The following is a 21530-nucleotide window of genomic DNA, read 5'->3' on the forward strand; positions in this document are numbered from 1 at the left end:
TAGTATGTAAAGAAAAAAACTTGATGAGGCGGCCGGGTATCGGTACGGGGAGCCAAAGAATGGTATCGGTGCAACACAAGATAGCACTAATGGCTGTCAGATGTTGGAGGCAGGCAGGCAGGAGCTTCTGGTGTTTGGCTTGACTTCCTGCCAACGTGCTCGCTCACTGGGTTTTCTGACTCATGTGTCAACACGCAGAAGGGAGCCCGTCAGCACTTTTTTTCCCTCCCTCCTTTCTTCATCCCTTTTTTTGTCTCCTTATCAACACAATGTGTTTACGTTCTTCTTCTCTAATGCTCGGTCGAAAACAACGGACGTGGCGATGGTGACGCCTTTGCGTGCGTGCGTGCGTGCGTACGTCAAGGAAAGATCCAATTAAAAGGCCAAAAAAAAAGTCTTGCTTTCCTCCGCACTCCCAATATTCTGGGAAACTACCGGAATCTTTTCCAACATAAATACAAGCACAGCTGCACACACAAACACGCTCGGCCTCGGCCTCGGCCTCGGCCTCGGCCTGTCCTTCAAATGTTGACTTTTGCGGGAGGAAGTAACGCAAATAGAACGCAACCGCGGTGTAACAAGGCGTGTAACGTCTCATTGTGGAAAACTGCCGCGGTGTTTCATCGTTCCGCAGAAAAGGGTTGTCGCCGCGAGAGATCCGATCTATTTGAAGCGGTAGCTAGCGAACGGACAAACGTGCGCGTGCGATTCAATCCGTGACACGGGGTCGTATCTTGGTGACTTTGTGTTTATTTGGACCACTTTCTGTTGATTTTTCGGTCACCACCTGTTGATTTTTGGGCCTTCTGGCTGACCTGTCTTTTGTGAGTGACTTCCTATTGTTTTTGGTCACTTCCTGTTGATTTGTAATCATTCCGGTGAACCTCCTGTTGATTTTGGTCTCTTCCTGTTGCTTTTCGGGGATTATGGCAGAGGTCATAACGACACGAGTAGACTTACGGCTAGATGAATGACCAGACTATTAAAAATAAATGACGCTTAGTGGCAGCCCGAGCCAGCGCCCCCCCCCCCCCCCCCGCGTCGTCAGTCGTATCAACGGTATTGTCTTTGTAGGCCGGCAAGCGGGGAGGCGGCATCGGGTGTCGCGCGGCGTCCCACACTCGGGACGCGCCGCCGCCAGAAGACCGGTCGTACGGACGAGAGCGTGGCGGACAACGAGTCGTCGGGGTCGAACAAGTCACCTTTGCCAGCTGTCGAGACTCCAGTCCGCAGGTACGACGCCTTTCTTTTTTGCTCGACCGATCGATCGATTATTCATATCGAGTTTGCCGCCCACATTTTTTGCTGTTGATTTTGGGTCACTTCCTCTTGATGTTCAATTACGTATTTTTGCTCACTTCCTTGGGTCATTTCCATTTTGGGTTTGAGTAACCACGTGACATCATCATAGATTGAATGTTACTTAAGTTAAAAAAATGGTCACTTGCGCTTTCAAAAGTTGAACGTCAAATGAGTAGCGATTGCTATCGCGCTTGATCGAGCGCGGCTCACGAAAGGGGCGTTACTACCGAATCCTTCCAGAAGCCGTCGTAGTGGCAGCAGTCGATGGGTCATGCAGTCCCTGGCGGAGGAGATCCAGAGTTTTTCGCGGGCGCGCCTGAGGCGTCGGTGCACTCGCGTGACATCGCTGAGCGGTCGCCGCGTCGTCGAGACCTGGAAAGGTCCCGCGGTGACGGCGGCGGAGGAGGAGGAGGAGCCCGCCTCTCCGGAGACGACGCCGGGCTACGTCCCCGACACGTCCTGGGACCTCCAGGTGGGCGTTCTCAAACCCCACCTGCTGCTGGGTGAGTCGCCGTCAATTCAATTGGTATGATGTCTTCATTATTGGATTTTATTACATACGCTGCTGGCCAAAAGTATTGGCACCCCTGCAATTCTTTCAGATAATGCTCAATTTCGCCGGGAAAATGATTGCAATTCCAAATGCTTTGGTCGTAATCTTCATTTATTTTGCTTGCAATGAAAAAACAAAAAAAAGAATGAGGGGAAAAAAAAAAAAATGAAATCATTATCATTTTACACAAAACTCCAAAAATGGGCCGGACAAATGTAGTGGTACCCTCAGCCTAATACTTGGTAGCACAGCCCTTAGATGAAATAACTGCGAACAACCATCAATGAGTTCCTTAGAATGCTCTCCTGGAATTTTCGACCATTCTTCTTTGGCCAACTGCTCTGAGATTTGAAGGGTGCCATTTTCAGATCCCTCCTCAGGTGTTCTATGGGATTCAGGTCTGGACTCATTGCTGGTCACTCTCCAGTGCTTTCTCTCAACCCATTTTCTAGTGGGTTTTGGGCATTGTCCTGCTGGAAGACCCAGGACCTCTGAGGGAGACCCAGAGGTTGGTAGTCTTCAGACTTCATAATGCCATGCACACGGTCAAGCAGTCCAGAGGCAGCAAAGCAACCCCAAAACATCAGGGAACCTCCGCCATGTTTGACTGTAGGGACCCTGTTCTTTTCTTTGAAGGCCTTGTGTTTTATCCCGTAAACTCTATGTTGATGCCTTTTCCCAAAAAGTTCTGCTTTTGTCTCATCTGACCGGAGAACATTCTTCTAAAACGTTTGGCTTTCTCAGATAAGGCTTTTTTATGTCTCTGGGTCCAAAGTGGGGTCTTCCTGGGTATAGAGTCCCTTTTCATTCAGACGCCGACGTATAGTTTGGGTTGACATTGTTGTGCCCTCAGACTGCGGGACAGCTTGAACTTATTTTGATGTTCGTCGAGGTTCTTTATCCACCATCCGCACAATCTTTCGTTGAAATCCCTCATCAATTGTTCTTTTCCGGCCACTTCTAGGTAGGTTAGCCACAGTGCCGTGGGCTTTACACTTATGGATGACACTGCTCACGGTAGACACAGGAACATTCAGGTCTCAGCCTTGACCCATGCTTCCTCACAATTTTGCTTCTCAAGTACTCAGACAATTCGTGGGTGGTCTTTCTTTTCTCCATGCTCAATGTGGCACACACAACGACAGAGGTTGAGTCCACTTGAATCCATTTTAACTGGCTGCAAGTGTGATTTAGTGATTGCCACCACCTGTTATGTGCCACAGGTACTGTTAATTACACAATTAGAGAAGCATCACATGATTTTTCAAAGGGTGCCAATACTTTTGTCCGGCCCATTTTTGGAGTTTTGTGTAAAATGATAATGATTTTAGGTTTTTTTCCCCCATTGTCTTTTGTTTTGTTTTTTTTCATTGCAAGCAAAACAAATGAAGATATTACTACCAAAGTATTTGTAACTGCAATCTTAGAAATTGAGCGTTATCTGAAAGAATTGCAGGGGTGCCAATACTTTTGGCCAGCACTGTACATGGTATTTATTTATCTCTGTGTTTGACGACTGTCCATTTAATCATTATTTTTGACAAAAATCCTTCCTTGAATTGACCCTAAATGGACAGGATGTGAATCAAAATGTACAGGAAGTGACTGTAAATGTCCCAAATTCAATAGGAATGCCCCAAAATGTGCAGGAAGTGACCTGTCAGTATGCTGAAATGACCCATCATGAACTCATTGCATGAAATCCAATCTATTTGAACTGGGATGTCCGGCGTAATCCATTTGGACCGGACTGGGAGGAGCAGACAAACGTTACCGGTCCAAATGGATCGGCCAATGAGTGCCCTAGCATAGACTTCATAATGTATTGACGGGACGCGGGGCCGATGCAAAGGGGGCCAAAGCTGACCGAGTGGAAACACAAAGAGCCTTTTGCGTTGAACATTCTTGTGAATAAATTCTTAAATCCCTGAATTCTTATACATATGGACGTAAAACAGTCTCGATTCTTGGTTAAAAGAAAAAAAAACGGGCAGTTAGCAGTCATTTTACGTAAATTTTGCAAAGTATAATGCCAATGTTGTAGCGGCTAATCTCTCCCTTTGATTTTTTTCCACAACGTTTCAAAATGCACGCGTGCTACCAAAAATATTCTAATGACCTCGAATCCTCCAACAAATCACTCCGGAGACAATCCTTCCTGTTTGTATGCGGTACAGCTAAGCCTGTCGCAATATGCAATAATTCCATTTATCGCGCGATATATAAAGATGAAGGCGGTAATTTTTCCGCTGCGATTTATCGCCTCGCGTGCACGTGAAAGTGCGTGCGCACGTGCGGCAGACGTGCTGTTAAAAGTTCGGGTTCCTCGTTACCAACTGCGCAAAATGTATCTTCGTTCCGGGTCCGGCAAAAACTAGCGCCGGAGCCAATCGTTCCCATTATATCCTGTTGTTCAACGTATACCGGCCGCATCAGTGCTCCGGAGTGACTGTGGACCATCTACAGCACGCCGGTGTTGTTGACGTGTGGGCGCTCCCGTCAGGAGTGACATTTCACGCGGGTGGCTATTTTTCGGCACAACGCCGGATATTTACAACGAAGTCCGCCAAAACATTGTTACCGACTAGGCTGCTACGAACAACCTCGCTTTGACAATAAACAGTTGAATGAAATTAAGAGCGCTGTGTCATATGCTGGTGTTGTGTAGTAATGAGCAGACATGACTTCAGCGGCGCTTGCTAACTTTTTTAATGCGCGCACACACTAGATATCATGAAATGGCAAACTAGATGTGCATTCTAGATGTGCAACTCATTCCATATCAGTGACTACCAGTGTTGTTAATAACGGCGTTACAATATAACGGCCTTATTTTTTTCAGTAGTGGGTAATCTAATTAATTACTTTTCTCATCTCGGCAACGCCGTTACCGTTACTGAGGACGGAAAGGCATGCGTTACTATGCATTACTATATTGGTCGAAAAGTCTGAGGGAGACGGACTCACCGAGGCGACAGAGCAGAGCAGGAGCGGGGAGGAGGCAAGAAAGTTGTGACGCCGAGCAAACGCGATGCTAGGTAGCTCCAATAATACATGTTGTAGCCGATAGCCGACAAACTACGCCCGCACGTTATGGTAGATATGGTAGACATGGTAGATATCACATGTACTGTATATAGATATAACTAGATGCAAAATGACAGACATGGCACTAAATGCGTTAGTAGACAGCCGCCATCTTAAAGCAGTAGGCTTTTTAGGACGGCTCTGTTGTAGAGAACATTCCTAGCGAACCTAAGTAACTTTTTACCTAAAATACTTCTAAATCGGCAAAATATTGACTTGAATCTGTCTTTAAATGATGAAACAGTTTTAAAACTTTCATATGTCGAAAGTAGAGAGAAGGGAACTAATGCAATAATGGGAGCAATTTTCTACAACTTTTAACAGTTGATTCAGGGTAAAGGGTATATTAGGGTAAAGAATTGGGCTTGGGCCAATTGTACCAAAAACCTCCACAAAAAAACTTCACATAGTGTGGCCAATGGTTTTTTTTTTTTTTTTTTTTTTTTTTTTTTTTTTTTTGAGGGAAAAAAAAAAAAGTAATTATCACCAATTACTTTGCCAAGTAACTAATTACTCTTACATTCAGGTAATTGAGTTACTAACGCAATTACTTTTTGGGAGAAGTAATTTGTAACTATAATTAATTACTTTTTTTCACTAAGATTAACAACACTGGTGACTACAGATAATGTTGCAAACATTGTTAATTCAGTACGTGACACAGATGGATTCGGACCACTAATAGGATGTCTTGCTCATGTAGTAAACCTAGCTGCTAAGAAAGCTGTAGCAATCAACAGTGTGCCTTGCCTCACTTTACAAACAGTAAAGATTGTTCTCAGCACTTTTGTACAAACATTTTTCAGATCAGTAAGAAGTAAGCACATACAGTAAATATTATGCACTAAAATGCATGTTTATATGATGGCAATTTAATTTTTGCTCGCTAGGAAAAAAAAAAAAAAAAAAATTTGTTTTTTTTTTTACAGAGCATTAAATGTATTGAATCGGATCGAAAATCGTGACCCCCGTATCAAAAATCGTACCGAACCGTGATTTAACTGTATCGTTGCATCCCTATGGAACACCATTGCAGAAGCTATGACGGGAAAAGTTTTCATTTGCCTAAATGCTTAAGTTATTAAGTGCAAATTTTATTTTATTTTTAACGCATTTTATTTATTCTGTGGTGCTGTGCGGTATCAATATTGTTGTTTTTTTTACTTAAGAGGCATGGTCTATTGTTTTTAGTTGTGATTTCTTAAAAAGTATTTTTGAATTTATCTGTTAATATATACTGTATTCTCACTGTGTTATTGTAAATTGGTTAAAAAAAAAATTGGGGGGGCGCAATAATATCGCAATAATTTATGAGAATAATTATCACACACTAATATTTGTTATCGCGACAGGCCTAGGTACAGCTTTCATACTTTTTCAACCTAAATCCGGCGTTAGATTGGTTCATGTGACCAACTGCTAAGTGAAGTGTGGGACAGCCCCCTTTGGGACGCAGTGAATTGGGAATGTGTCATGTCAATACATTATGAAGTCTATGGCCCTAGGAAGGATTAAAACAGCGGTTTGGACCTCTGTCACAGTCCGTGGCACCGAAACGCCTGTCGAGTATGACGAGCGCACGTTTTCTCGATTCTAATACATTTCAAATGGTTTTTCAAAATATACTTTTATTTTGTCCCTTTTTCGGCAATATTTTAATTCCGTTTTGGAAAAATAAGGCTACGAAAGAGTCTGCTCTTTGGCTCCCGGCTAACTTTTGGTAGCGATAGCGAGGCAAACCCGTTGACTAGCGGGGCGTTGACCGACGTTATGTTCGCGCGCAGGTTCTCAGGACGCGGCGCACGACTTTGCCACTCTGAGGAAGCACCAGGTCGGTGGCTCCGCTCGGGTCCGTCGCTCGGCGTCGCAGTTTGACACCTTGTCGGTCGCCGCCAGGTGTCTCACATCCTCAACGTGGCGTCCGGGGTGGAAAACGCCTTTCCCGATCTTTTCGTCTACAAGACGCAGAGCATCCCCGAGCGCCCGGACGCGCTTCTGCTTCCGCACCTGGACGAATGCTGTCGCTTCATCCAGCAGGCTAGACGCGAGGTACGCCGCCGGCCCGCCCCACATTTGACAAAAACGTGACATTGTTCACACACACCTTTGACAAAAAAGGGTGACATATTTCACAGTTTGACCAAAAAATAAACAACAATCGTAACACAAATTTGACAGAAATGTGGCAACAATTTGCAAAATTTCACCATGTGGTTAAAGAAAAGGAACAGCAATTATAACACAATTAGATACAAAAGTCAACAAATAGGACCAAAAAAGAATGTACATTCACTGCCAGCCCTTCCACTTAAGATGGATTGGCTGTCCACTAGCGACAAACTCATTTCTAAACTCGGCAAAAGGATGACTGGACGCCACATGTTTGGACAGTCGCCATTGTCAATGGTGCTGGAATTGTTCATTTCGAAAAAGAAATCTTTTTAATATAGTATAACAAAGGGTATTTTTCGGAGTAACGATATGGAGTTGAAAATTTTGACATGGTGGCAAGAGTACTTTTAACAACCCGAATGTCACACTTAATACACAGAAGAGACTGGAGTGTGAAACAATACGAGTTTAAAGTAACGGCATTGTGACACAATACAACGTTGTTGTGAAGACAAAGGTCCACTTCTGATGGAAGGCCACTCAATAATGCAAAAAAGCTGTTTTATTGATGAGCGAGCGGATCGCATAACGCACGCGCGGTCATTAGTGTGGCGGGGGGGCGGGAAGTCGGCCTTCCTTCCCGACACTTTGCCGTAACCGGAGTCCCTCGTTCTTTGAGAGGCGGCTCGGCTCGGCCGGGCCCGGCCATCTGGCAGCTTGTCATCGTGACAAATGAGGAACACAAAAAAGTCACAAAACCAGATTACGGTCAGATTTCAGTAAAAGGTAACAGCATGTAGTATGACAAACAAAGAACAGTCATTGTAAGACACAAATTTGACCAAAAAGTAACCATTGTCAGCAAATTTGACAGAAAGAAAGCCAAAAATGTGACGTCATGTGACACGTATTCCAAAGGGAACAGTAACACAATTTGAAATAAAGATGAACAATGTCCACATTTCAACTAACTTGATGAAAAAAAAAACCAACAAAATAGTAGGACCGTGACATCAATTTCACAATTGAATAAAAGGAAAATGATGACGAGAGGAAGAGCGTTGTGATCCATCTAAAGAGGGGCGGGGCCGGCTTGTGTCCTTGTCAGAAAGGCGTGGTGTTGGTCCACAGCAACGCGGGCGTGTCCCGAGGCCCGGCGGTGGTCGTGGGCTACCTGATGCGGCACGAGCGCCACTCCTTGGAGGCGGCCCTGGCGTGCGTGCGCGCCGCCCGGCCCGCCGCCCGCCCCGATCCGGCCCTCCTGCTCCAGCTCCGCCAGCTCGGCGACTCGGACGCCGCCCGAAGCCCGGAGTGATGAGACGCACTTTGCGCTCTGACGCCTTCACGGACATTTAGGAAAGAGTACCCTCTGGTGGCAAAAGTTGTAACCGCACCGGCAAAAGCTCCCGAGTCCTACCACGTACTGCTCATTATTAGAGGTGGGACTCGATGAACAAAACAAAACAAAAATCATCCGATTCATTTGCAACATTGTTATGAATTGATCTTGATTCATCGAACGATACTATCCCCCCCAAAATGAATATATATATCTACAGGGGTTGGGCAAAATAATGGAAACCTTTAAAAACGAATTGGGTCCGCCTTTTGTGGCAATTACATCCTCAATTCTCCAAGGTATTGATTTATACAACTTGTGAACTGTTTCCAATGAAGCCATTCTTTACTCTTTTGGCGGTGGAAATGGACGTCTTTATTGAATCTCTAAAACTGACCATAAATGCTCAATAATGTTGAGGTGTGCCAGCCCATGAGATGTTCAACTTCATTAAAATGTTCCTTATGCCATTTTTTAACAATTATATTCAACAATTATGAAGCCAAAATGTTAGGTGTTTCCATTATTTTGTCCAACCCCTGTGTGTGTGTGTGTGTGTGTGTATATATACAGTGCCTTGCAAAAGTATTCGGCCCCCTTGAACCTTGCAACCTTTCGCCACATTTCAGGCTTCAAACATAAAGATATCAAATTTTTATTTTTTGTCAAGAATCAACAACAAGTGGGACACAATCGTGAAATGGAACAAAATTTATTGGATAATTTCAACTTTTTTAACAAATAAAAAACTGAATATTATTTGGCCCCCTTGCGTTAATACTTTGTAGCGCCACCTTTTGCTCCGATTACAGCTGCAAGTCGCTTGGGGTATGTTTCTATCAGTTTTGCACATGGAGAGGCTGACATTCTTGCCCATTCTTCCTTGCAAAACAGCTCGAGCTCAGTGAGGTTGGATGGAGAGTGTTTGTGAACAGCAGTCTTCAGCTCTTTCCACAGATTCTCCATTGGATTCAGGTCTGGACTTTGACTTGGCCATTCTAACACCTGGATACGTTTATTTTTGAACCATTCCATTGTAGATTTGGCTTTGTTTTGGATCATTGTCCTGTTGGAAGATAAATCTCCGTCCCAGTCTCAGGTCTTGTGCAGGTTTTCTTCCAGAATGTTCCTGTATTTGGCTGCATCCATCTTCCCGTCAATTTTAACCATCTTCCCTGTCCCTGCTGAAGAAAAGCAGGCCCAAACCATGATGCTGCCACCACCATGTTTGACAGTGGGGATGGTGTGTTCAGGGTGATGAGCTGTGTTGCTTTTACGCCAAACATATCGTTTTGCATTGTGGCCAAAAAGTTCAATTTTGGTTTCATCTGACCAGAGCACCTTCTTCCACATGTTTGGTGTGTCTCCCAGGTGGCTTGTGGCAAACTTTAAACCAGGCTTTTTATGGATATCTTTGAGAAATGGCTTTCTTCTTGCCACTCTTCCATAAAGGCCAGATTTGTGCAGTGTACAACTGATTGTTTTCCTATGGACAGACTCTCCCACCTCAGCTGTAGATCTCTGCAGTTCATCCTGAGTGATCATGGGCCTCTTGGCTGCATCTCTGATCAGTTTTCTCCTTGTTTGAGAAGAAAGTTTGGAAGGACGGCCGGGTCTTGGTAGATTTGCAGTGGTCTGATGCTCCTTCTATTTCAATATGATGGCTTGCACAGTGCTCCTTGAGATGTTTAAAGCTTGGGAAATCCAAATCCGGCTTTAAACTTCTCCACAACAGTATCTCGGACCTGCCTGGTGTGTTCCTTGGTTTTCATAATGCTCTCTGCACTTTAAACAGAACCCTGAGACTATCACAGAGCAGGTGCATTTATACGGAGACTTGATTACACACCGGTGGATTCTATTTATCATCATCGGTCATTTAGGACAACATTGGATCATTCAGAGATCCTCACTGAACTTCTGGAGTGAGTTTGCTGCACTGAAAGTAAAGGGGCCGAATAATATTGCACGCCCCACTTTTCAGTTTTTTATTTCTTAAAAAAGTTGAAATTATCCAATAAATGTTGTTCCACTTCACGATTGTGTCCCACTTGTTGTTGACTCTTGACAAAAAAAAATTAAATTTCATATCTTTGTTTGAAGCCTGAAATGTGGTAAAAGGTTGCACGATTCAAGGGGGCCGAATACTTTTGCAAGGCACTGTGTACATATATATATATATATATATATATATATATATATATATATATATATATATATATATATATATATATATATATATAGGCCCCACTCACCAACGTCACACAATGACGTGTCGCTGCATCCGGCCACCATATTGTCCGTCATTGTTTATCCGTATTCTCAATGGTTTCAATTTGTCGTGCAATTCATGGAAGCACCGGTGCTTTCAGACGCTGTAAACTCATTGGATGCTTCGCATAAAAGGCGTTATGTGGAAAAGCTTCAGTCTATCCATTTGCCAGATCCATATTTGATGCCTAAATCGATATTTTTCGACCCGCTGTCTTCGCTGTGTCTGCCTGACATCTGCTACCCTGATATCTACAACTATCTTGTCCACAGAAACTCAGCCTATTGTCACGAAACTTTGAAAAACTTTTTAAGAGCAGCACTCGAAGCAACATTACCTCGTGTGATCCTTTCAATTTTCTAAAATGGCGACAATCAATTAAAAAAAAAGTTGACTGCGATGGCCGACGCTCCAAGGATAGGTGGATATTGGACTATCTCTTCAATACAACAACTGTGTCTGCCTCATTTGCAAAGAGACAGTCGCTGTTTTCAAAGAGTTGGATGTGACGCGATTTTACCAAACAAGACACGCTGACATGTACGACAACATTACAAGGAAGACACGCAGCGAGAAATTATAGCAACTTGAAGCTAGTTTCATTTCACAGCAGCAGTATTTCGCAAGAGCCCGAGTGTCGAAAGAGAACGCCACAAAGGCGAGATTGTTGAAATTATGAATTTAAAAAAAATAATAATGTGACACACAGAAAGGCTTGCTAAAAATGGTTTCAATATATTGTTCTACGTAAATCAGCCAAGGTAGCCCCCCTCATTTTTACCACACCAAATCTGGCCCCCTTTGCAAAAAGTTTGGACACCCCTGTTTAACTGATGATCCGTAGACGAAGCCAGCTTCTTTCACTTGGTACCATCTAAATATTATTCCAAAATAATGATGGCGGAAGAAATAAACATCTTGAATTTGAAACTGTATGTTGTCGGCGATTAGCCTCGCAATGATCTTAATTGTGCTTGTCAGCCCAAAACCCTCGAAATATATATTAAATGCATCTTACCAGCACCTACATAGTCTGTGGTGATGGTTTGGTGACCAGTTTTCTCGTCGAATTGCAGCAGTCCATCTCGCTCTCCTCTCCGGGTCTCTCAGAATATGGTAGAACTTCAAGTCTCTCCGTCTATCTTCTCTGTCATTGCAACCAACCGCCACACACGCCTTCACCATTTTGATTATTAAGTTAACGAGCAGAAAAACATGCCATAATAGGCAGAATTTACGTAGCGGTAATGTGTAAACATGATGAGTTGACGGACAATATGGCGCGGAGGTGTGGTTGTGACATCATGTGAGTGGGGTCTATATATATATATCAGGGATCGGCTACCTGCGGCTCTAGAGCCGAATGTGGCTCTTTAGCGCTGTCCTAGTGGCTCCCTGGAGCTTTTTAAAAATGGAAAAAGATAGGGGAGGGAAATAAACTTTGGTTTCAATATGGTTTCTATAGGACGACAGACATGCCATTCATTAATATTGTAAAGAAGTGAACCCTTTAACACCTAAGCCTATTTTGGCCGAATTAGCATGCATTTGATGTTGCCTTTATATTTCAAAGAAAAAATTGTTTACAATGGCCAAATTGGGTCCCTTTTTTCAGGACGCCTTGAACTTCATGTCTAAACTGTTGTTTTCTTCACTGACCAATTATAATCCACATTTTGGACCCAAAAAGACAAAAAAATCCCAAAATCTTTTTTCAAAATTTGTAATGTTGACGTCCCATTGACAACCAAATATGCTCGACCAACCGTTTTGAAGCTTGATAATATTTATTCAACTTGTTAGGATAAACATTCAATAGAAAAAAATAAGATTGAATAGTTTTTTGTTCAACAATTCAACACAAACAGCAGGTATTGTCATAGGCGTTTTTGGCCTTTACACATACTATGGTCAAAACAGGTTATATAGTGTGCAAAATAGTGAGAAAAAAATTATATGTATCATCTAACACAAAAAGAGTTTGGAAGATATCTCTTTGTGAAGTTAGGTGTTGTACCCATCACCTTATCAAAAGTATATACGTACATGCAATCAAGCTTCTCCAACATACATCTACATAAAAATTGAAAAGATTACAGTGAAGAAAAAATATATATAACATTGAAAAAAAGTATTTTCAAAAATATTGACAAGTAGTTCAATTCAAATTTTTCAGGCATGCGACCCAATAAAGTTTTTTTTTTGCGCACTCAATAAAGCTTCTTCTTGAACAGGTCACAGAGGGAGCTGCGTCACACACAACGTCACATAGCCTACTCTTTCGCCGTTTGCGCTCTACTGTCACTTCTAGTCGCCGAGACGTTGATTCATCAGAGGAAAACAACAACAAATACGACTCATCTTCTTCCTTGAGTTGATGAAATAATGCATTAGCTTGTGCTAAATGTAGTTTTAGATTCATTCTGCACGTTTCAAAGTCGCTCGCTCAAACCAACCGGTGTTGTGCATTTTTCGGCACTACACCGGCCGCTGCTTGCTTCGCATGCCTCCCTTTCAATAGTTGGCGACTCGCTCGGAAATGTATTAAAAATGATCACATTCGGTTCGTCCTTCCTGACATCACAACGACTCTTGGGATAAGTAGTCTTTTGTGCTGCTTTCGCTTTTGAAAAAGGACAAGAAATGATGGAAATATGGAGATGGATACATGGTCCATGCAGCGTTTGAATGCATATTTATGAGTGCAATAAAACTCAAATGACATTATCTCCCGTTTTTCTTGGCCGATTGACTGCAAATAAAAACTGGTGTGTACACCAACTTCCGCACTTTCAAACGAGACCAACCAGCAGCACGTGGGTGATGTAATTACAGCGTGACGAAGCTTCAAAGACGATATGCGTAAACGCGTCGCTGCCGACACGTTCGGTGTTAAAGGGTTCAACTTGAGGCGGCATCGTACAACAGAGTAGTCACGTGGGCAATGATTCTCTATAGGATGCACTGCAGGGAAAATAAACATTTCATCATGAAGGCTGATGATGTATTTGTAGCCACCTTAGTCATTTTGATAGTAAGCTAATATACTAATAGATACATACAGCAGGTGTTGCCTTCTTTATAAGGCTTTTACTTTTTTTTGCGGCTCCAGGCAGATGTGTTTTTTTCTTTCGGTCCAGTATGGCCCTTTCAACATTTTGGTTTGCTGACCCCTGATATATATCATAAATGAAGTGTTGACCCTTTGTTGGCTTCTGATCCCAATTACGATACCTGATTGTGTGGTGTTAGCTGATGACAGATTATAATATTTTATTTTTCGTTGCATAGGGTTAGGGTTTATTCACTGCTTAACTCTTTGGCTGCCATTGAGGAATGATTGGCTGCTACCCTCCCTTCCACTTTAAATGGATTGGACGTCACTGCAATCAATTTTCCAATAATGTATAAAAATAACAGTGGATCTTCTGAGTTAAATGGAATTCCAACGTTGCAGTTCCCTTAATTAAAAAAAAAAAAAAAAAGCAATGGTCTTGAGTGTGTGTGCGCACCACGGCCACTGGGAGGCAGCACTTCGCAGAGAAGCGCATTTTAAATGGGGCGCCGTTTGTAAAGCAGCGCATGCTTAAAATGACGACATTTCCTCACATTTAGCGCCACACAGTGTTAAAAAGTGACTTTTTTATTTTTTTGCACTTTATAACATTATCAACTTAAATATTTCTTGTTAAATAATATTAGACCAGAATGTTTAAATCCAGGACTAAATATTTCATTTAAACCTTAAATCTAAATCTTAAATTTATTACCCGAGTATAAATCTTAAATATAAACCTTAAATCTAAATGTTAAATATGAATCTTAAAATCTAAGTTTTAAGTATAAATCTCAAATATAGATCTTAAATGTAAATCTTAAATTTATATCCCAAATGTAAATCTTGGATATAAATCTTAAATCTAAATACCAAATTTAAATGTTAAATCTGGAAATAGGTGAAAGTAAATATTTAGCCAATATGCAAATTCACATGATTGGGGACCAGAAGTAGCTAAATAAAAGCTGGAGCAGCTCAGACTGTTGTCTTGTTTTTTCAGTTGAAGTTAGAGTAATCAACAATGCTCTCCAGTCCAACAGACCCCCCCTTGTGGCAATTCATACTAGACTTTACTGGGCTCAAGTATGTAAAAGTGACACGAAAACCACAAAATACTCTTTAAATAAAGTTTCTCCCAAATGTGTATTTTACCTAGGTATTTTTATTATCACACTGGTCCATTTCCAAGAGCCGACTGCCACCATTGATTAGGTTTTATTCATTTTCAAGCTACGTGAACAGGGGCGTGTCTAGGATTTTTTTCTTGGGGGGGCCAAACAGGGTCACAATCTGTAGAGGGGTGGCATATTTTACTGTAAGGGTGTAACGATACAAAAAACGTCACGATTACCTCGGTTTTGGGGTCACAATTCGTTTCAGTAAAGTACAGGAATAACATGTTAAACCATTTGCTTGCTCAGCATGTTGTTTATTAAAACAAAACTCACATGATCACAGTAGCGCAAATCAAGGATTTGCTTCCTCATGAATGATTAAAATCCTTACCTAGTCACCCCAATCATGAATGAATACCCTCTTGAATATTACTGCAAAGCATGCAATCATGGCCTATGTAAACTGACTGCAGGCCAGCGTTCAATACAGCACTGTATTGAACCTAACATTCGATTGCGAGCGGTTTGGTAAATATACATGTACTTTGACACCCCTATTGTATTGACATAAAATGGTTTAAAGTTTCCAATGACAGCTTCTGATTTTAGGTGATGACAATAATAACCAGTAAACTAGATTACAAGTAATGACTTCATCAGGGCCGGCCCAGGCCATTTGGGGGCCCCTTAGCAAAATAATGCCAAGGGGCCCATATTTTTGGCCCACCATTTCATCACAGTGTACTGTGAAACCCATACATGCAATCCAACCCATACGTCCATATTTTGTATATTAATCAGATTTTGTTACACTGCATACTTCAAACTTCTCACCCCAAATGATTGTCAGTACTTACAGTAGATGGCGCAAAACCTAAAACCTTCTAAAAGAGGAAAAGAAGTTAAGGGAAATGTTGGTACCATGAGCTGTTAAAGGATCTCTTCCTCCCTGCCTGCACTGTCCTGGGATACATCCTCAGGTATGGCCGTGTTGGTCCATCGGCTGGGCTCCGTGATATATCTAGGGAAAAAATATATATAATTTTTTTAATTACTGAACGTTTTTATGCAATGACAATAAATTATAAGTGTTGTTGTGACCTAATCCTGGGTCCGCAATTAAATAATGCACCCAACTGCTTCATCCATATTTTTTGTACAAGTTTTCCTTAATCTTCAAACAAAACTAGAAGTTAAATACCTGATGACTGGGACGATGTGGGGAGCGGAGAATGTGGAGCCTCGTCTGTGTCGCTGCCACTTTCACATATAGACGCTTGTGGATCCTCATCTGAATGGCTGTCACCCTCACTGATGAGAATCTCTGACCACACAAAGAAATATTCAATTAATGCATAAACATAAGGACTATATTTCAACTTGTTGTCTTACAGATAAGTACACATTTTTTTATGATATATTTACCTGCTGAATGCTGTCCTGAAGAGGATGCTGAAGCCCCACTGTCCCCAGCAGCTGATCTTTTTTTCTTCTTGACAATAAAGAATGTCTCAATGTTTTGAGATCTCTTCATTGTTCTTTCCCTAATCTGCCCGAGAAAATGAGGCCATAATGCTCAGGCATTTATCATGTGTCATGTTGAAAAAGACTACAATCACAGCAAACGCAAACAAACTCAAGTGGAAAATTACCCCAACCAAGAAAAAGGAAAAAAACTACCAAGTTCTAATCAGTTAAATTCTTTCAAACGATTTGAGCTAGTGTTGCTAGCATTAGCTTCTTAACTTCAGCTACACAAACGTTACCCAACCACCTGTGACATGCCTATACATTAAACACTAACATTCACATTTTTTCCCACAGTTTGGACATTCTCACTTACCTCAATTATGAATGGTGTTTAACCACCGCCGTGGTAGTAGTGTTCTCAAGAACAATATAAACACCAAATTGTCCAACTTGGTCTGTTGTGAATGCATGATATTGACGTTCCTGTGCATCCTATTCGCTTAAAGTCACGTGAATGAGGAAAAAGTATTCGATTGGCTGCTTCCTCCTCGACGCCGAACTCAGTCGCAGAAAGTTCAACCAAACCATCTCCTTGGCGGTGCATTAAATTTGACGAGCTACAGTCAATTTGGCGTCATCGCCTCGCCCCGACGCGACATTCGTGACACGTTCACATTGACTTTCATGGGAACCCGCGGCGCGACAAGCAAATTAAGCGGCCGGTGTGAACGTAGCTTTACTGAGGTGGTGGTTGGTTAGGGGGGCACTTAGGGTGGCCAACCAAATTTCAGGGGTGGCAAATGCCACACAGACTAAGTATTTAGATTTCGGATTTATATTTAAAATTTACATTTAGGATATAAATTTAAGATTTACATTCAACATATATAAAATTTAGATGTAACATCTAGATTTCAGATTTAAATTAAAGATAGATTGAAGGTTTAGATATAAGATTTACATTTAAGATTTAAATTAAATATTTAAACATTCAGGTCTTATACTTACTATTTAACAAGAATTATTTAAGTTGCTAAATAATGTTATATATGTGGGGGGAAAAAAAGTGACTAAAATTTCATACCACATATTTAACACTGTGTGGCGCTAAATGTGAGAAAATGTTGTTGTAATTTTCAGCATGTGCTGCTTTACAAACGGCGCCCCATATTTTTGTGTGTTAATCATTCATTTTAGGGTTAAATCAGGCGAATCGATGCTAATTTTTGTGAGCTCGTATTTCATCCCCAATTAGTGTTAAGCTAGTGTTGGGGAAATGAATCGAGTTTTGTATTTTAATCTTCAATATGTGTCATTTTCCTTTTTATTGGTTATATATATATATGTTGTTGCAGTCGGCTTCCACTGGAGTGTAATAAAGGAGTAGTAAGTGAATGTCTAGTTTTTTGTTTGTTTGTTCTTGGGCTGCCATCCTCCCTCCCACTTGTGGATGGAATGTACACGAAGAAACTCATTTCAAAGTGATTTGAATCGGGGACATTTTCCGATCGCTTCCTTGATTTTCGGTCCATGTGAGTGACTTCCCGATTCTTTTGCTCTCTTCCTGTTGGTTTTGGGTTGACTTCCTTTCCATTTCAGGTGCTTTCTGGGTCACTTCCTTCATTTCCAGTCAATTTGAGTGACTTCCTTTTTTATTTTGCTCACTTCCTGTTGTTATTGGGTCATTTCTGGGTGACTGTTTATTTTTTAGTCGTGTGGCAAGCCATCCCATAATATCCCCTTGAGCACCCTCTTCTCCTCCTCATCGTCATCGTCATCGACGCCGGGAGCGAACGACAAAGCGGACCGCGTGCGTCCACTCCGTGCTCCATGGGATCCTTCTGCTCCGGCCCGGACCCCGTGACGGTCGTGACCGCCGCCGCCACCGCGCCGGGCACAGGTCAGACGTCTCGCTAGCGCCGCCTGCGGTCCCCTCGGACACGCCGGTGTCAAGTCGAAGCAACTTTTTCAACGTAGATAAAGAAAGGAGCGCAAAACCTTGTCTTTTTTCGAATACGTGACACAAAGGCGAGCGCCCCCCAACTCGCGCGCTCTGCTTGGCGTCATCGTTTGTAGAGGCGCAATTAACGCTCCGTCGGCGTAGCGATCACGCGGGTGGTTGGTTGCCTTGGCGATTAACTACAAACTCAAAGCTCAATCGGAGGATTGAAAAAAACCTGAGCAAATATCCCAGTGATGAATGAAAACAACCAAGTGAGGATTTGAATCAAGATAACTCCGAGGGGTGGCCCGCTCCTCAATTTCGATTGGCCCGAAGCAAAAGCCTACATTCTTTTGCGCATCCCTAGCTTTAACGCCAGATGAAGCGGTGCTTCTCCTTGAGATCAGGCCGGGGTTAAAACCTAGCAACATGTTGAAGTCAATAGAGAAAGCTGATATGAGTATTTTCCTTGACTCATGTAGAAGAAAAAACATACGGTAATCCAATGTGATAAATGTTGGTTGTGATTTTCTTCGCTTGACATTTTTGAATTGTTCAGTTGTTGTTTGTTTCAGTAGTGGAAAGAGAACTATTATGTTGGTGCTTGTAGCCCAATCACTGCTACTGAGCGTTAGAGACGTCAAATTTAGTCCAATTTGACTGGGGGTGGGGGGGCTCCCAGTCAAAATGGATGGGACATCTTTTCTATTGCCACCAATGAGTTAACACTTCAAAATAAATGGACACCACTGTTCTAACGGTATACAGGAAATAATGGATCCTTTATAAAATCCTCTTGATTGGGGGGGATACTATGAATTAAGAAAAAAATCCACTTGAATTAGTTCATTCATCAAGGAAATGCCCCGGGCATGCAGCGAGCAAAATCAACACCCAGAAATGTCCGAGTCACCTGCTGATTAGCGAATGGCATTTACTTGCAAAATTGTATTCATCTTTAAATATACCTAATAAAAATACAATCATCATAAAATGATTGATTGAAATGACCCAAAGTAGTCACTTAAAGGGGAAGAAAAAAAAACTTTGTCAGTAGAAAAAAAGTCAAGTTGATATGTCCTATTGAGTTATGACTTGCGTGTCACAGGTGCCCTCCGGCCAACGAGGCACGAGGGCCACCCTCGGGGACCCGCCACGAACGGACCCGACCGCGCGGGGCTGCCGGCCGGTGGCCACACACACAAAAAGTTCAAGTTGAGGTAGGGGTCTCCAAATGATTTATCATCACTTCCTTTTGAGATCCTGTTGAGTTTGGGTGACTTCCCGCCAAGGGCATAGGTTTGGTCACGACGTTGGGAGGGACGCTATAACACCTGCCTGCACAATTTTGCTGGAGACAAGACCAAACAGATTATTGAACTGGGGTCAGGGCTACATTTCTCACAAATATGAACCTAATTCATTGATAGGCTAAATGATCAATGCAAAATAAATCTGTTTTGACTTATACCAACTTTCATATTTATTGGTTCAGGTGATTCAATGTTCGAGTCAAACCTTGTTTTAAAAAACGACTAAAACATTTAGAAGTGCCAGTCCTTTTATTAAAAAAAAAACTGGGGAGGTATCCAAAAATGGGTCCACTTCTGGGGGACACTGGAGCACCCCTAGACTCAAAATGAATTATTGTTATTAAAAAAAGATTTGAGGAAAAAATGAATTTTAAAAAATCGGAGTTGTTCAAGGACTGATCTACATCTGAGGCATACTAGACTACCCTAAGACTCGAACCAAAGTACTCTCATGAAATTCTGATGCTTGATTTTGTTTCACAGATTTTTTTATCATGTTAGTGTCCCCCTGAAGTGGACCCATTCTAGGGTAGCTCCCCATTTTTTTTTAAATAAAGGGACTTGCACTTTGAAGTTGCTGTGTTGCATGACCATGATACAAATGTGGGACAGCTAGCTTGACTTTGTTATTTCTTGTGGAGGATGGCCCGACCGCAGTAGTTTTGCAGGTTCGCAAGTTCACATAGTTTAATGTTATGCTAACTCTGATGCAGGTCGGACTTTCAGTCGCAAAATTAGTGGCGATTTCCTCCACCTCCTCAACATTGACGTCTATTTTAGGTTACTTACAGTGGCTGCTGCCGCCCCCCCCCCCCCCCCCCCCAAAAAACTTTTAATATCCCTCTTCTACGAAGGAGGCGGCATGTTGTCGAAACGAATCTGTCAGGGCTGCGCATGTGTACGTGCGTGTGTCTGTGTGGCGAGAGGGGTTCAAGTCATCAGCCAATCAAACGTGCATTTGAGGGGCAAAAAAATGGACCGGCACATTCAGCAAATGATAATAAATGTAAGTCTGAACATTCATCCATCCATCATCTTCTGCTTGCTGTGGGGTTGGTTCGCGAGGGCAGCAGCTTTAACAGGAAAGCCCAGACTTCCCCCTCCCCAGCCACTTCAACCAGCTCGTCCGGCGGGATCCCGAGGCGTTCCCAGGCCAGCCGAGAGACAGTCTCACCAGCGTGTCCCGAGTCGTCCCCGGGGCCTCCTGCCGGCGGGACGTGCCCGGGACACCTCTCCGGGGAGGCGTCCAGGAGGCATCCACACCGGATGCCCCAGCCATCTTTGCCGGCTCCTCTCAACGCGGAGGAGTAGCGGCTTGAGTCCCTCCCGGATGACCAAGCTTCTCACCCTAACTCTCAGGGAGAGCCCGGACACCCTGCGGAGGAAAGTCATTTCGGCCGCTTGTATCCGGGATCTTGTTCTTTTAGTCACAACCCACAGCTCGTGACCAAAGGTGAGGGTAGGAACGTAGACCGACTGGTAAATTGAGAGCTTCTTCACTACGGACCGGTGCAGAGTCGCCCTTACTGCAGGTGCCGCACCGATCCGCCTGTCGATCTCCAGCTCCCTCCTACCCTCACTCACGAACAAGACCCCAAGATACTTGAACTCCACCACTTGGAGAAGGATCTCATCCCCGACCTGGAGAGGGCACTCCACCCTTTTCCAACGGAGGACCACGTTCTCGGATTTGGAGGTGTTGATCTTCATCCCAATCGCTTCACACTCGGCTGCGAACCGCTCCATTGAGAGTTGGAGGTCACGGCTTGATGAAGCCAACAGCACCACATCATCTGCAAAAAGCAGAGATGCAATGCTGAGGTGACCAAACCGGACCCCCTCAACGCTTCCTCTGCGCCCATAAAACGTATGAACAGAATCGGTGACACAGGGCGGCCTTGGCGGAGTCCGACTCTCACCGGGCACGAATTCGACTTACTGCCGGCAATGCGGACCAACCTGACACC

The 21530-nt window shown here is 43.0% G+C and overlaps 1 protein-coding gene across 2 annotated transcripts; it reads left to right on the forward strand.

Moving 5' to 3' along the window:
* The first annotated feature begins 1092 nt into the window (after positions 1-1092).
* dusp19a (dual specificity phosphatase 19a) lies at positions 1093-19538 on the forward strand. Of its 2 annotated transcripts, none has more exons than XM_057851592.1 (5): positions 1093-1233; positions 1543-1805; positions 6727-6773; positions 6839-6991; positions 19359-19538. In XM_057851592.1, the coding sequence occupies exons 2-5, from the start codon at positions 1574-1576 to the stop codon at positions 19467-19469; spliced, it is 543 nt and encodes a 180-aa protein (XP_057707575.1). In that variant the 5' UTR covers positions 1093-1233; positions 1543-1573; the 3' UTR covers positions 19470-19538. The 2 variants fall into 2 exon arrangements, with proteins under 2 accessions (XP_057707575.1, XP_057707574.1); XM_057851591.1 differs by lacking the exon at positions 19359-19538 and adding an exon at positions 8163-8981.
* The last annotated feature ends 1992 nt before the right edge of the window (positions 19539-21530 follow it).

Source organism: Corythoichthys intestinalis, chromosome 12, assembly GCF_030265065.1.
Source record: "Corythoichthys intestinalis isolate RoL2023-P3 chromosome 12, ASM3026506v1, whole genome shotgun sequence".
Taxonomy (NCBI): Eukaryota; Metazoa; Chordata; class Actinopteri; order Syngnathiformes; family Syngnathidae; genus Corythoichthys; species Corythoichthys intestinalis.

Bases quoted from the DNA above. Each gene is read 5' to 3' on its own strand.
- dusp19a (XM_057851591.1), top strand. From the start codon at position 1,574: ATGCAGTCCCTGGCGGAGGAGATCCAGAGTTTTTCGCGGGCGCGCCTG. The intron at 1,806-6,726 runs GTGAGTCGCCGT...GTTCGCGCGCAG, and splicing joins CAAACCCCACCTGCTGCTGG to GTTCTCAGGACGCGGCGCAC. The intron at 6,992-8,162 runs GTACGCCGCCGG...TGTCCTTGTCAG, and splicing joins TCCAGCAGGCTAGACGCGAG to AAAGGCGTGGTGTTGGTCCA.